This window comes from Passer montanus, unplaced genomic scaffold (assembly GCF_014805655.1).
Source record: "Passer montanus isolate IOZ18808 unplaced genomic scaffold, ASM1480565v1 scaffold57, whole genome shotgun sequence".
Lineage (NCBI taxonomy): Eukaryota > Metazoa > Chordata > Aves > Passeriformes > Passeridae > Passer > Passer montanus.
Window position 1 is genome coordinate 2909398 of NW_024370705.1, and position 17033 is coordinate 2926430.

General features: G+C 45.1%; 1 protein-coding gene across 3 annotated transcripts in view; it reads right to left on the reverse strand.

Moving 5' to 3' along the window:
* The window catches only part of SLC5A1 (solute carrier family 5 member 1), a 47648-nt gene that overhangs the window by 8613 nt on the left and 22002 nt on the right, over positions 1-17033 (reverse strand). For 2 of the 3 annotated variants that reach the window (XM_039726138.1, XM_039726140.1), the window contains exons 4-7: positions 13452-13523; positions 6062-6166; positions 3997-4056; positions 3546-3650 (exon numbers count right to left, since the gene is read on the reverse strand). In XM_039726138.1, coding sequence (XP_039582072.1) covers positions 3546-3650; positions 3997-4056; positions 6062-6166; positions 13452-13520 — 339 coding nt within the window. In that variant the 5' untranslated portion in view covers positions 13521-13523. Of the gene's footprint in view, positions 1-3545; positions 3651-3996; positions 4057-6061; positions 6167-13451; positions 13524-15711; positions 15829-17033 lie in introns of those variants that run through there. The other variant, XM_039726141.1, reaches the window with a different exon arrangement.

Here is a 17033-nt window from a genome sequence, read left to right on the forward strand (position 1 = left end):
CTCTGCATCCCCACACCCATGGAGGGCTCTGCACTGGGAGGGCTCTGCCATCCTCAGCTGACAGCAAGGCCCCGTGGGGGCCACCAGCTGAAGCAGAGACACAGAGCTCTGCCCACGGGCTCAAGCCTCTCCCCAGCCCTGAGGGGGCTCTGGGGATCACAGCCCAGCCCCTGCTGCCCGGGGAGAGCAGGGCACACACCCAGCCTGGCAGATGCCAGAGGGAAAAACCATCTTCATTCCCAAAATGAGACTGCAGGGCAGGACCTCTCCCTGGCTCCTGCTGAAGAATGAGGAACAGGAACAGGCTGGGCCTCTGCAGCCCCACTGTGCTGCAGCACACAGCCACTGCTGTGAGTCACAGCAGGGTCCCACTCCCAAAAGTGCCTCTGGAGCACATTCCTCAGAGGCTTTCCTTTGGCACTGGGAACCAGGGCCTTCAGCTCTTGCCCCAGTGGCTGTCAGACCATATCCTTTGCCCCATCTCTCTAGGGTAATTTGCTTCCTATCTTTTCACACCACTAATCAGTCTATGTTCCAGATATTTCTTTTATTGCTCTTGGCTTTAGTTTAGCCTACATGTCATTAAATAGTGATGGGCCTAAAATGATTCCCACAAAGAAATGTATAGTTAATTATTGAGCATTCTGAGAAATGTATGTTGAGAAATTCAAATTGCTGAATTATCTTCCAGCTTCACTGCTCCTTCTCCCCAGTAAGATTGTTGCCTTCCAATATTTCCGTGTTTCTCCATTCATACTCTTTTATAGACAATCTTTAGCTAATCTCTAATTAGAGTCACTCTTTCCTGTACACTACAGGCTATCTCTGCAGAGGCAGGGATCACACAGGGACAGCTGGGCAGACAAGTGCAGCTGGGTGTATGCTGTGGGTGCCAGAGCAGGGGCACCCACTCTAACCCCTGCACTGTGCACTCCTAGGAGAAGGTTATTCTGCTCTTCCTCTTTCCCTGGGAAGTCTGTGTCCATAGATTTCCTACTGAAATTATGCACAATGAACAGAGAGACAATGCTGCAACACATTCAGAAGATCCAGTTTACAATTTCTGGTTTCTTCAACAACATTCAGACCTTAATTCCTTTTTGTCTTGCCATAACTTAGTCTATTACTATCCATCAAGACTTTATTTTTCCCAGACCATTTCCTTTGGCATAATGACCAACACCATCAACACTAGTGGCTAAAAAGCCTCTGCAAGCTGCTATGGGCACTGCTCACAATGTGCTGCACACTTAGGGAGCAGGCACAGCTGAGGTCCTGTATGACAGAGATCCTTTGGGCTCAAAAATCACACGTCCTGATCCCAAGGATGAGCTCCTTGCAGCATGTCCTTGTCTGTCAAGTGGCTGATTAGCCACAAAGCAAGGTAAGAAATCAACAAAACCCACAGAAAATGTGCAAGGAAAGAGAAATGGTGAGGACACTGCAGAGGTGTGTGAAGGGAATCTGATCCTGAGGGTGGTGGCACTGTGCCAGAAAGCACAGCAGGAGTCACAGCGCCTGATATGTGATACTGCTCCCTAGAAAACATTGTTATAATTATGTTATTAAGTATACTACATAATATTTCAACACAGCAAGGAAGAAGCACATGAAATAACTCCCCAGAAGCAAGAGATGCCAGTCTTCTGCAAGGATAAGAGGAGGATTGCTGGTGGGTGTGACCTCCCATCCAGGGCAGGGCAGCAGCCCATCCTTCTCTATCAAATCTCGGAGAGCCCCAGTGATCACAAGGGAGTGTTTGCCAAGGGGGAAGTAAAATACAATGGCTTCTCAACACGTGGATGTGTTTGGATTCCCAACGTGTCTGTGGGAGGGAGGCTGTGCTCCCTCCTGTGCTTGTGCCTCTCCCTGCAGCCCTTCTCTCCCTGCTCTGGCCACCGTGTGGACATGGGGCTGCACAGCTTGGCACAGCAAAACCCACTCTGAGATCCTCTGGCAGCACCTGAAACCTCCAAGGGCTGCCTGCTCTGCCTAATCTGAACCAGACAGAGCAAATAAATCAGTCCTGGGCAGATCCTGCCCACCCAAATGCACTACACAAGGCAGCAGTGCAGAGACCTGTCTGTACACTGCAGGAATCTCACCTGTACAGGCACTGCCGGAGCTGCTCAGGGCAGTGGGGGAAACAAAAGAAATGCTTAGAGGAAATGGAACACCCTGTTTTCCCCTGCACAGCACCGTGGCAGTTCCCCACAAACACCTGGAATAAAGGGGCTGGTGGGAAGTGGGGTGTGCCAGTGGTAGAGGGGGCCCAGGGAAGCTGCTGCTGTGTGGATCCCTTGACTATGGAGAGGGTGTTTGATCCTCGTGACCACACTGGAAGCTTAAATGCAGAACCTGTTTTTCATGGAAACAAGAACCAACTGAAACGGTGAAAAATCCCATAATGAGAGCCTCAGGCACGACACAGGCTGGAAATCAAAGCTGGATAGTAAATTCAGAAGCTGTGTAGCACCTTGATAGGCTCACTACCAGCATGTGCTGCTGAAAAGGGCTGTGAGCCTCTGACTGGAGGAGTTTTTCTGCTGCTGGAACATCCAGGACTCTGTGCTGTACCCAGGAGTTCTGATTCTGACAGTTGAGCACAACTACAGCAGAGTCTCTAATCCTTTTGAAATATACAGAAATCCAGCTCTGAGGCCAGCCCATGCTACCAACCTGTTTAATTTATAACCTCTCTAAGGATCAGTTATAATGTGAGAATGAGAGCAAAAGGCCAATCTTTTAGCTTAAATTGCACTATTATCACTCAGCTCCCATTCAGAGGGCAAAGACTAATCTGCCATGACAACTTCTGCAAAACAACAGACTGAAGTATGCCTGAACTGTGGACTTCCTTAGAAGGTTGGTACTTTCAAGACATATGGAAAATACCAGCTCCCTTTACTATCCACAGAAACACATCCATTTACTTAATAAACATTAACTTCATAGTACCTTAAAGTTTACACCAATCACTTGCCCATTAAAAGAAGATCTCGTCTTCCCTCCTTTCACCTAGCTGTTATAATTTCCCTCATTTCCATTTCCCCACTCATGCATTTTCTAATTCTTGTTATTCTTTTTTTATCCATACTCCCCCTGCTCTTTTCCCTCATCTATATTGCTGATGGCATGTTCACCAGAGGATACTAAAACATAAATATGAAATTTAGGGACAAAAATTCCTGCTCTGGGTTTCACAGATCCCTAAGATAACAGACCATAATACAACACAAATTTCCCTCCACTCTGATGTTTTCTAGAAGAGAGCAAATATAAAAGTAAACCCTAAAACTTTAAAAAGAGGACAAAGCACAACAAGCAGCAAGAGACACTGCCAGAAAGAAAAAACTTTGGATTTCAGCAGAGTCTCACTGGACAGAATAAAGAAAACACAAAATCATATTTTTACAATTGTTAATTCAGCCAAGAGCTCCAAACCTGAAATGGCTGACCAGTTGTGAGAGCAATATTGTAAAAGGGCATTTCTTTTCTTCAGGTCAGTGTAGGATGGAAGAAATTGCTGTAGAAGTTTCACTTACTGAGATCTTTGTGAAAACATAAATGATCAGGGACAGCACTGACAGGTAGACCTGGATCCGTTTGCCCCCAAAACGCTTCCTCAGGTACTCGGGCATCGTCACCACCTGGGGAGGCAGAGGAGGTTTCAGCTAATGGGAACAGGTACAAATCAAATTACAGCAAGATTTTTGGTACTCAGGTACTGTGAGAGTGGAGCACAGAATTAGGAGACTGTAATTGCAGTTTCAAGGAAGAGCAGCTCCAGGAATCAAAGGAGAACAAGGAGAGAGCACCAAGTACTTCCCAGCTCAGGCCTTAGAACAGAGAATCCTCATTTTTCAAGTACACAGACATAACAAAGTGCTGCTCTGGCACACTGGGATCTCGTGCCATTCATAATGAGTTTGCAGTACTCCAGCCCTGAGCAGAAATGAGCAGCAAAGACAAGTGCAATGTCGTGGTTTGACTTACCCCAGCCTTGATGTAGATGGGTACAAAGATCCATCCTAGAACCACCACAAATATCAGGGCCTGCAGCCAAGACAAGATCAGCTGAATTAGCCTCCTGTCTCCAGACTCTGCTTCCAAAACCCATTTATCAGAGCCAACAGCAGCTAGAGACCAGTGAAATCACAAAAACCTGGGTATTGCAGGGGTGTGGGGAGGAGGTTCTGCTCTGTCCTTTGAGTCACAGTTGAAAATTTGGGGATGGAATCTTGGCTAAAAACTTCATCAGGTATAATGCAGCCTGGGTTTCATGCTAGCTGTCCCAAAGAAGCACACAGGATGATGTATTTTCTACAAAACCAGCTGATTTCTCCTCACAGGATTGCCCTGTAGTATTGAATCACCACCAGTGAACTGCACCAGTGGCACCAGACTATCCCAGCTCTCTTCAGAGCAAGCCCAGGATGGTTGAATGCTTTACAACAATTTCAGAGACTGTACAGGATGCACCACATGCAATTTGTAAAATATTTTGTATTTTCATATTACAATTTAATAATACATTTTGTGTATCCATGTGTATTCTGTGAACTACTGATCTCACTGTATAGCAGTACCAAGTTTTCTGACTTAAATGGTTGGAATGCTGTCCAATATCGAGTTGTACATACTTGAATCAACAAATACAAAACAAATTCCTGCCCTCAGAGCTGCACTCTGTATTCATTTTGTCCACAGGGCATAGAGGGCTTTTAAAGTGTATCTTTTAAGCTCTGCCCTTAGGTCAAAACTGTGAGATGGACAAGAAATACTGGGTCAGCTTCTGCTGTTATTCTGATACAAAATAAAAATAATTTGAATGGAACAGGGACACACAAGGATGACAGCAGTCAAACTTGGCATTACTTTCATCCCTTCTGTTATGTGTGTTAACTGTGCCCCTGTAAGCCATGAACTCTGCAGTGTGTCTGCCCAAACACCCCCGGACATCACTGCTGCTCCCAACCAACACTGGGCACTGATGCTGCTCCAGAAGGAACCTCGCAGGAGAGAAAGTGTTACAAACGTTTGAAGAAGGATATGGGCCCTAGAGATTTGTGCTTTGGTTTGATTTGCTCTGTTCTGCTGGAAAAAGGAGAATCGGGTCTGCCATAGGCCTGATATAACCAAAAAGAGGGAGCTGACAGAAACTGCACATCTCGTACAGTTCATTTTAAGCTTTGTCCCTTTTCCTGAAGCATTTCTATCATACCAGTACTTGAACATTTCTATCATTACCAGTACTTTCTATCAAACCATTTACTTGCTAAGGAACAGAAGCCAAACCCCCCAGGCTGGGAGGATTCTTTCGCTGCCCGGCAGTAAATGCGAGGGAAGTATCGACCTGTGGAGCTCGTGCGGCCCTCTGTGTCATGGCTAATTCCCTCCCCGAGGGCGAATGAGGCACAACAACGCCATTGTCAGCCGCACCTCAGAGCCTGACAACACAAGGAAATGGAGTGCACTCGCTCAGGGAGTCTACACTGACCCTGCTACTCCGGGAAGCTCATTTATGTATCAATTAAATGGGCCGGATATCTCTACCCTGTACTGGAACCATAAGCAAAACATGAGCATAATTACAGGAAGGAGAAGGTAAAGAAGAAAAGGTTTTTGGAATGCAGGTGTTTGTGAAGGATGTTCAAAATTCCACACAGCCTGTGAAGAAATCAAAGCCTCTTCAATAATTTCTACATAGCAAAATGCTGCAAAAATTACCATGGATTACCTGATAAATTCTTCCTAGCATCCTGCAGTCTGAAAATGTTGTTCACAAATACTTTAAAATGAATAAAATACATGCATAGAGAAGAAAATCCACCAGCTTATTTGGTTCAAATGCTCTCTAAAAAGCCTCAGCTGAAAAGTGTCACCTTTTCCAGTGGCTTAGAAATGCTAGATTACATTGGCTCTTACTGATCTGTGCAGAAAACAAGTGTTGCCAAGCACAAACTTTGACAGTCCTAAATTACTGGGCAATGTTATTTTGATTAAGCTCTGCAGATAATCCAGATGTCACAAGCATTTCCCTGACATACATGCCACTTACATTCCACTCATATCCTCCGATGGCAATTCCTCCAGCTGCTGCTGTTCCTGCTATTCCCACAAAGTGCCCACTGCCAATGTTGCTGGCAAACAGAGAAGCACCAATCTGCAAAGAGAAAAACCAAAAATTGGCTGTTGTGTTCATGGCAATTGCTAAAGAATCCCCTTCATTTGGCACATTGAACTCGTGCCTATCTGTGGTGGTGGTGATGACAATGACTGAAGCAATTTCCTTGATAACTTTCAGGACTCCCACTTGTTTCCCATGAAACCAGAGCCTCCAGCCATCACACCTACAAGAGTGAGGGAGAATAGGATGTTGAATAAAATATCTTCCAGTTAAGTAAAAAAAGATATTACACCAATATAGATCTTAAAATGTTTGCAAAACTTGCCAAACTGACATTGGGATGATGTCCAGGCAAGCAGGGAAGAAGACTGTGCTCTCCTTGCTCAAGGAGGAAGTGAGCAGGGCATCCCCAGCTGTCAAACCTGCACTCCCTGTTCCACCTTGCACAGCCTGTGCATCCAAATGTGCCAGTGGTGAGAGCTGCACTTGGGTCACTTTTAGCCAAAAGGTATTTGATTACTGAATTAAATCCTGAAAGCTGCATAGCAGGAATGTCTGCTGAGAAAATGCCTCTGGAAGCCAGGAGCAATGGTAAATGAAGGAGTTATATTTAAGAAGTGCTGGATCTTTAAGACCCCCAAATATTGCACTTTTCATACAAACAGCATGGAGTACATACATGACAGTAGGGAGAACATGGGAATTGATGAACAGGGAAAATTAAAAAAAATGAAAGGTTCCTGTTTGTTTACAGACAGGCAGGAGCCATTCACAAAGATATAATTCTTAATCAAGTGTCTTAGACAATAGAAAAGATGAAAAGGAATGAGCTTCATTTCCTCAAAATGAACACATTAAAGGCAGCAGAAATACCCAGTGATAATTTACTGGATCAGGTACTGAAGGATGCAGGCTGAGAAGTCAGGCATGAAAAAGAGGTTGGATTGGATTGAATATTGTGGGCAGAGCACAAGGAAGCTGGAAAAGTTCTGAGATGAAAAAATAAAGTGAATATTTTTTTATCCTTCTCTATTTTTTTCTTACATCCTCTGAAAGCTAAAATAACATCAACAACAATAAACAGGATAAAAAGAAAACCACATAGAAAGCAGGCAAGGGAATTTCTGGTGACCTCTTCCAATGCTCTCATTTGATTCATGGAATATCCTGAGTTGGAAGAGACCCACAAGGACCATTGGGACCAACTGATTTGAATAGCAGCAAATATTCAAGCAATGTGTCTGGGGGCACAGGGATGATCTCCTGAGTTTTGGGAGGATGAAGGATTTCATCCTAGAAATCCACCTCTGCAGAGCAGATTTATTCTACATAGCCAGAAATAGCAACCACACTCTTCAACCCCCAGTCCTGATCTCTGAAAACAAATAGATTATCCTCCCCTATTTTTATTTGCAACACACAAATAAAATTCAGAGGTTGCACTCTTTCTTTTCCAGGCTTACTGTTATTCTCTTCCCTCAGTTTGATCTCCTGATTTCTTCAAGTCTTTTTCTGCAGACAAACTGTTAATTTATGGGACAGGAAATTTATGTTTCTAAATTCACTCGGTTCTGGATTTGGGGTTTTTTTACACATTTCTAAAAGCCAGTTGTGCCCTACAGAACTGTAACCAGTTGGTCATATGACATTTCTACAGGACTGATAAGTTTTACAACAAACAAAAGACCTCTCTTTCTTCTAACCAATTTGTGACAGCAACAGTTTTCCAGAAATGATAGTGTAGAAACAAGTGCCATTCTACCAAGCATTAGCACTGTTGCCCAATGCTTTCCTTGGAGATAAATAATTAAACTTAAATCTAGGTTACTAGAAATGCAATCACCAGAAAATATTAACCACATTAATCTCTGATTTTATTTAATGTGTTCCCTCCCCTGGTTCAAAAGCTTAAAGGCAGATCCAAGTAACAAAAGCAGCTAAAGAACTTTGAGAACTGACAGGCACAAGCTTTGGCTCAGTGCCCGAAACCCCAGGACCTGCTGCAGGCAATGCTGCTGATGCTGTGTTCTCAAATTTATCTAAAATAGCATTGTATTGAAAGAAAAATACAAAACCAAACCAAACTAATGCAAAACTAACAACATATTCAGGACCACCACAAGGACAAAACAATGTGAATGCAGATCCCAATTCACATTCTAAATTTTTTTCTCTGAATTAGGGAACATCCAGTGCAGCAGAACTTTAAGATCAACATATACTAATAATGGATGCAATTTAAAAATAGGTTTCAGTTATGTCATACACCTGGGAAGGGAGAACATGGCTTCATAGCCAGGAAAATGCAGATTACTCTTAAATCTGCAGCATGGTCACAGCAAGAAGAGTGCTGAGCAAATACCCCCACACCCCATTGGTTGCTGATGCCAGGGGGAAAAGAGAAATTTCCTATTTGCCATATTTTAAGGATGAGGACAGAAGGCAGATGGGCTCTGGGCCCAAGCTGCCTTGCTGAAGAACTTACTGCTGTGGGATTTTTGTACTGGAAAGGCTGATTACTGGAATTCTTGTTTTGCCATTGGTAGATGCTGCTGAACATCTTAAAATCTGAAACTGGGAATGGCAGAGGGAAACAATCTTCTGGAAGTGTTAACTGTTCTCAGTGAATGTGTGAGTGAACTGACTTTAAAGACAGATCTAGGAGGCAAGGTGAAGAAGAAAGTTGGTTGAAAGGGACAAAAGCTGCTGAGAGGGAAAGAGGATGAAAAACCTGAACTAACCTGAGGCAAACGTGGAACATTAACTCTTTTAATATATTTTAAGAGGTCAGGCCTTAACAAGAGCACTCTGTTCAGCAGAAGTACCACCACCCTGAAACAGATGATGAGCACTGTGTTTTTTCCTGTTACTCATTAACTCTTTCACCTTGCTCCTCTCATTAGGTGGAGGATGCAGTGACATCCTGGCCCTGGCCATTCCCAGCTGGATGGATGCACTCTGCAGTGTGCAGAATGCACAGCCTGTGGCTCCTCTCCCTGCCAGCACATCCCCCTGCCCCCTGCCACCCTCCTGGAGGCATTAGCTCAGTACCAAACCTCTCCCCACTGATCTTAGAGCAGCAGGGGCTCCTCTCACCCCGCAGGCTCCTGAGCCATCCCTGAGGTATCACCCCTGCAGAAGCTGCTTCTCAAATCCCTCTTCCCTGACACATTTCTCATTCCTACTCCTTGAGGCTGTTCATGCTTTTCTTTAACAGCTCTGCCCTGCAACGTGTGACTTTACTCTGATGCAAAGGCATTACTTTTCCTACCTGAGTTTTTGGGATCACCCTCAGTCACTGTGGAAAAATCAGTACAATGCAATATTACTGCCACACTTCCAGGGCTCTGAGACCCAAAGAAGGAAATGTGGGGTTTTATTCTTCTTTCCCAATTAATCTGAAAATTCTATGAATTGCATTATTACCCAATTAAACCACATCTTTACAATTCCCAGTGTACTAAGCAGGAGGGATGGATGGACAATAATCATCAAAATGTCTGTGCTCCAACAAACCTGGAACAGCTCAGGCTCAGGAGGATCTGACACCCTGACACCTCCCCACTTTGTACTCTGAGACAGAAACACCTCCCAGCCAGCTGGAAAGTCTCACAGATTCTGTAGAAATCCATTTCACTGAACTTTTATTTTTCTATCAGAGCTTAGCTTTGATTACTTCATTCTTCTTTTTATCCTGAAAACTATTGATTTAACACTTTTTTTTTTTTTTTTGCATGGAACTTGACAAGGTAATTTTTCATTTTACTTTACCTAAGAAAAGGAAATGCAAATCTTATTCACAGCAGAATTGTTGTTCCTGGTTCCTCATAGCAGTGTCAGATCAGCAAGTGGACAAAATCCTGAGACTATGTGAAACTTAACTGGTTGCAAAGATCAGAGAAATCATGCCAGTGGTCAGTTCTGATGGCCACAAAGATTAGCTGTGCACAGCTGAAGCAAGAATCCATTGGGTTTTTTCCCTAATTCTTATCTGTCTCACAAAGATCTAGATGTACATGACCAGAAACAAGCTGAGTTACATTTCTCTTTGGAGTGCCCTTGACCCTGCACTGCTGTTCAGTGAATCTTCCTAGCAGAGCTGGCCTTCACATGCCCAGCAGATACTCCTTGTCCTATTACCACTCATGCCTCAGGAGCTGAGGTGTAGAAGGTAACCCATAATTTTGTGCAGGCAGATCTGTCTGCAAAACTGCAGAACCTGAAGAAGAAAATCAAAAGCAGGAAAGCTTCAAAAGTTTGAGGTTTTTAATTGTGCATGAAGGGCTGTTAATCCTGTGAGAGTGGCTGCTACCAAAGCTGACTGCTCTACAGGAACAGACACTTCATGTCCTACAATGGCAGGGAGCATTTGGCTGAACCCAATCCTTCATCTGGCAAAGGAAGCTGAGCTGGCAAGGCCCATTGCTACAGAGCTGTCATTGCCTGAACTCCTCTGTGTCTTTTTGGAAAAAGCAGAGCTGACTATGAGGATTTAAAAATATTTCCCTCAAAGCCCAAGAGACCAAGAGCAGTTTCTATCAGTTTCTGTCAGTTTAGGGCACAGCATTTCGTAAGCATTTCTTAGGTTATGACTAACCAACAACAGATTTCAGTTTTGGGTAATCTGGGAGAATGTTCTTATATACCTTTATCCCAATTAACCATGGAACCACTGAGATGGCTCAGCCACTGCACAAGGCCAGTGATTTCAGGGAAGTGAATTCTCACCTCAGCCAGAAAACTATCTGTGGGCTTGGTTCTGCAAAATGCTGAGCAAGGACAGATTTGGCCCAAGATGTGTCTTGGTCCTACTTTATACATTGAGAAATCAAATCACAATCACAGTTTGCCAGTGACTGACATTCAAAATCCATACTAAAAGTAGGAATAATCTCTAGCTTTTCATCACCAGGGTCTCCTCTAGTCTACCCAACCACAGATATGAGATGGTTCAAGTGAAGAGAATCCTTTCCCCAGTTTGTCATTAAGACATCCTTACACACTGCTAATGAGCTGCTTCCCTCCAGGGTCAGAAAAGCCCTGCAGAGCACAGAATACAGACAACAACTGAAAAACACAATTGAGGGGATTTAACTTTATACCAAGTTTGTGGAAGGATTTTTTTCTTCATTTTGTTCTGTTCCAGAAAGCAATTACATGACAAGGGTCATTATCCTGAAATGGCAGGGGAGAAATCTGACAAACAAGAGTCCACTTGCGAAACAACTGCCCCCACCCTTTCTGTGGAAATGCACTGAGGCTATCCAGAACCATCCCAGGTTAGCCCTGACTTGGCACAAAAGAGCAGCCAAAGCACAAAAAAACCATCACACACAGCTTTAGCAGTTGCAGAGCTGAGATCACATCTCTGACTAAACTTTCTATACTTTCATTGGTTTCCTCGTCGTTTCAGCCCAGTTTGCTCTGGGTGATTGACATCCCATCTACCTGCTAAGCTGTGAGAATTGGTGTTTTGGAATCTCTTCCTATCCAAGGCAAACTTTCCAGGGTGGTGCTGCTGACATGGTATTTAGTTTGTGGTTTTGGAGTGCTTGCTCTTTGTTTATTTTGAGTGATATGAGGAAGAATAGCAAGAAGGGTTCATTTTTATGGCATGGGAAGCAACTGCTGGCATTCCAAAGGGAAGGACTGAAGAGGAGATCTAGGACTGCACTGAGGACAAGCACTTTGTCCACACTGAGCTCAGAGTCTGGGAAGGACAGAGGGGATCCTGGCAGGAGCTGTGGGGTGATCCCTGCTGGCTCCCCACTGCAGGAGGGGAGCTTGCTGGGTCTGTTGGGTTTGTGCTGGCAGAGGACTTGGTGTCAGATCCTCTCCCCAAGTCTCAGGGGGATCATGAGGAGCTCTCAGTGCCACTGGAGCAAGACCTGCAGGAGGGGAGCTTGCTGGGTCTGCTGGGTTTGTGCTGGCAGAGGACTCGGTGTCAGATCCTCTCCCCCAAGTCTCAGGGGGATCATGAGGAGCTCTCAGTGCCACTGGAGCAAGACAGAACTTTCCCATGGTGAGTCTTGGCTGCCTTGCTGCCTCCATCTCCATTTACAAAGGATATTCATATCCCCTTGGCAGGCACAGAACTGCACAAGGTTAAAACCAGTCCCCTGATTAAAGTGACAGTTAAGAGTAATCTGTTAGATTTTCTTCTCCTCTCCCAGAATAATGGGTTTTATCTTAGAATAACTTGGAAGCTTTCTCTTTCCTCAATCTTCCAAAGGAACCTGAATTTTCTTAGATCTATCAGATCAGATGAAGAAACCTTTTACTGCCATTGGCCTTTGATCCTTTCATGTCCTTAAAGAGGCTGTCCCAATGCCTTCTAAAGGCAGAGAGCAGCTCCCTGAAGCACAGGACTGAAGGGTGTGTAGGTATTTCTGCAGCCTACTTCAAAAAAAATCCTAAATCTTTAGGGAACCAATATTTACTCTCACTCTTCTGGTCATGTAACTGAATCAATGTGTGTGGATTCTTGACTCCCAAACCTTAATGAAGTGCAGAAACATTTTCTGAGACTGAATGCAAGATCAGAAGTGTTGAAGAATTCCATTCAGACAAACAAAATCATGTAAAACATGATTCCATTTCCTGTATTCCAGTAATACAGAAAATGCAGGTTGTCTGCTTTTCATCTTAAAGAGACTGTATGTTCAGGAAGAAATAGGTAATTGTTTCTAACATCATTTCTCCCAAATGGCCTGATGGAATGGATGGCTAAAACCACTTTGTAGCTTTGACTCCCATTCTCTACCTTAGAAGATAATAGAGATCCACAGAAGACAATCAAGGTAAGGCACAGCTAATCTTTAAATACATTTAAAATATATTTTACCAATTTCCAGGATTTTTCTCCTTGTGCAGACCAGAATTTGTTACCAAAAGTAGAAACAACAGAGCAATAAAGGGGAAAATTTCAGTAAATTAATTCCTGTCTGTGATAACCCTAAAATGAGCCAGCTTCTTTGAGTGCAATGAAAAGAACAGAGTCCAAATGCTGAAAAGTTTTAAAGTGGGATGAGAGGCAAAGCACTGGGTTTGTCTGTACTGACATTACCACTGCATTTATATTCAAACAAGTTGATCACATAATCAAAACAGCTCAGACAACTTTCTCCAACACTTTCCCTGCCCATCCCGTGGCTTTGTTTGTGCAGTCTGCCCTGTGACACCACAGCTGGAGAAAGAGCTGGATTTGCAGCCACACCACAAAGCCATCACGGCCTCAGCAGTGTCACAGAGCTCTGGGTAGTCAGACTGGGCAGTGCCAGGGTGCAGATGCCCATCCTGTGCTCACACACACAGCACTCACCGGCCACCACACCATGCTGCGTCCAGCCAGGAAAAACCCCCCCACTGTGCCTCGGTTGGTGGAGTACATGGCCTGCAAAAAAGGAAAAAAGAAAGTTTTCATCAAATTTCAAGTGTACCAGGCAAGCTATACACAGGCTGAGAACAGACAGCTAGAATGAAGGGATTAAAAAACACACAGACAGGGTAAAGTGGAAAAAACCAGAGAACAACCTTATGATGAAGAACAACCTTATGATAATACAATGGAACAATGATTATTTTATCTAGGTCTGCATTAGCCATTCAAGTTTCATTTCTGCACCTTTCATTATAGTGTGAAACACAAAATTAACAATTTAACCAAGAAAAAAGTCACTCAAGTAAAAGCTCACATAAATTTTTCATTGAGGTGAAAAGCCTTTGCTTTCAGGCATCAAAATAGACTATAAGGTGCAAGTTTATTTACAGAAAATATGCAGCTTTTTTACTCAATACAATCCTGCCCCTACAGGTATCTGTTTTCTTGTGATATCAACATTGTGCCTGATTCCCTGTGAAGTTCCAAAAGAAGAAGCCAGCTAAAATTTCCTTTTTACCAACTCATATTGTCTGTCAAGGGATGGGCTTTAGAGGAAAGTTTCCTCTAATTTTTTAATGACCTTGAGCCGTTATTTACTGGATTTCCATTGTCATCTCTGATGGACTTTGAACAGGTAAATAGAGAAAGAAGACCTGGGAAAAATATCCATGTATTTTTTTCCGATGCAGAAGAAAGGAAGTAAATATGATGGATTTACATTTAACTGCACACAGCAACTGAGTAAGTATTTGTCCAGTAACAATGTCTTCATGGCTGGAAAGAAAAGGCTCAAGGAATTAACTGAGCACACAACGGCTTGAGAAGCCAGAGATCAGCCCCTCATTGTCAGAGATGTTTAACATGAAGTTCAACTACAGCAACAGCCAGACTCTCACGCTAAGACCCAGCTCCCTCCTGCCAGACAAGGTGTTCTGGTGGACTGAGGCTTCAGGTTTTTAGCTATGTTTTTGGCCTCTGTTCCTGTGCTGAAGAAGCAAAGAAAAGGTTGTGTCCAGTTTGTGCAAACCATAAATTGTTGGTGCCACTCAGAATATTGCCGGGTTGTTAGAAAGGGACATTTGTTCTGCAGCTGACTTTTGCGCACTGTGAAATGTTGCTGGGATGCTCCTGGAAAGCAGAGGATTCCTGAAGGGCAATCCCTCCTCTCTGCTCGTTGCTGGTCAGGTGTTCAGGTGACCGGGAGGGCTTGCCCCAGGGAAACCCGAATTCAGTGCCTGTAGCTCAGAGCATCGGCCCATCCTCTCAAACGCTTCAGCTCTGGGGTCCCAGCGCTGCTCGTGTCCCCTGGCTGCCGGGGCTTTGTTTCCCGGGGCTCGGGGCTCGCTGGCAGCGCTGGAGGCACCGCGGGGCTGCTCCGCTCCGAGCCCCGCGCCCTGGAGCCGCCGCACAGCCCCGGCCGCGCTGCCCTCCGCCGGCCCCGCAGCTCGGCACAGGCGGCCCTGCCGTCCCTGTCCCTGTCCCGGTGTCTGTCCCGGCCCTGTCCCGGTCCCTGTCCTGTCCCTGTGCCGTCCCTGTGCCGGTGTCTGTGCCGGTGTCTATCCCGTCCCTGTCCCGTCCCTGTCCCTGTCCCTGTCCCGGTGTCTGTCCCGGCCCTGTCCCGGTCCCTGTCCTGTCCCTGTGCCGTCCCTGTGCCGGTGTCTGTGCCGGGGTCTATCCCGTCCCTGTCCCTGTCCCGGTCCCTGTCCCTGTCCCGTCCCTATCCCGTCCCAGTCCCGTTCCCGTCCCCGCGCTGTCAGCGCTGCCGCCCCTGTCCCCCCCTGCCGCACTCGGTCCCCTCCCTTCCCAGCCCTGCAGCTCCCCCTCCCCGCTGTCCCCTACGGCATCACCTCACACCCCCACCCTCCCTGCAGCCCCAGGGCTCCGTGGCCGAATGCCACCCTCGGGTCCCGCCTGCTCCTGAGAGGGACCCGGCTGATCACCGATCGCATCTCTCCATCCCACACAAAGCCCATCGCTCCACCTCCCCCGCTGGCTCCATCCACCCACCCAAAGGGATGCCACCCTCTGTCACCATCCCCTCTGATGGAAATAAGTGCCCACATTTTGCCCACCATGCACTTGTTAACTATTTCAATTAAGCATCAAAATCTTTATCAAATTACACATTCTCTAAGTTATTCTGCCAAGCCTCTATTATCTACCTGCTCATTAAGTAAAACAAAATAAAATCCCAACATACCCATAGTCCCACTGCCAGAACTACCAAAAAGTAGAGAACAATAACAGAGATGTCTGCAGCATTGTTGATCCTTATGATGGATTCCATCCTGGCTGCTTCTCTGGCTTTCTTCTTCTTTCTCTCCTTATGTGCTTCTTGCAGAGTTCAGGTTAATGATAAACTGCTGTCATCATCTACGTCTTATATAATATATAACTTCAGATTCACTTGTCTCCAATGGGACACAAGTTGAAGCTGCTGCTTTTCCTTGGGCAACTCTTTCCCAAAGACTGCTCCTCTGTTACAGGTGCTGCAGATTTCACAGTTCAGTGTCCCTGCCAAAGGTGCTCGGGGCTTTAACATCCACGAGCAGATGTCTGAGAAGGAATGACACAGAAAGGAGTGGCTTGGCTGCAATAAACCTGCATATTTACCTCACTGTGGGTGAATACTTTTTTTTTTTTTAAGTGGTTGTACCTGTAAATCTAGTAATGGGAGATGTAGTTCTTTTAGTTGATGATGGTAAGCAATTATCTGTGAGGAGTGACCTGGCACCTGGGGAAAACCCAGGGGTCCAGGATCTGGGACAACCTCTGTGTCATCTCTCAGCTCAGCAGCATTACTCAATGGAGAAACAGTCCTGTGTTTTGGAAGGAGAAAACTTGAATCTGCTTCCATCTCTCACAGGGATACAGGTAAAGATGCATGTGAGCACAAGACCTGGACCCAGGAGCTTACTGGGCTGAATTTCAGGCTGTTTAGACCATGGTGTTGGCTCTCTCTATTGTAGCTAATCAGCTTCACATTTGAGTAAGTTCAAAGTTCATCAGAGCTTGGGTCTGCTCTCCCTTTATTTGCTCCTCTGACTTCAGAAATAAGCTAAGCAAAGCAAGTGGTCACAAAGATGTGGCACACACGGGTTATAAACAGATCCTCACAGATCTGAGTAAGGAAGCTTCCCCGAATAATGCCCATGATCCTCTGTTTGAGCTAGAAGGGGTCAGAGAAATCAAGGTTATTTAGAACAATATATCCGGGTGCCAGGCACATTTCTGGGCTGTGAGGATATCTGAGACTCCCATTCCTGCTGGATATTACAGAATGATTATTCATTTACAGCCTTTTGGGTGTAAAATGTGACCTTGAAGTGACAGTGAACAGAACAAGCAGTCAAGGACGTGGGAAGCACAGCAGGCCTGGCTGATCTTGCAGGTGTTATTTCCTCAGAGATGGAATCGAGGGCTGGCACTCTGTTCATTGGCAACGATTTTCTCCTGGGTAAACTACCCTGTGGTAATTGTGGCTAATAAAAAGCAGCAAAGAACCTATCATACAATGGGATT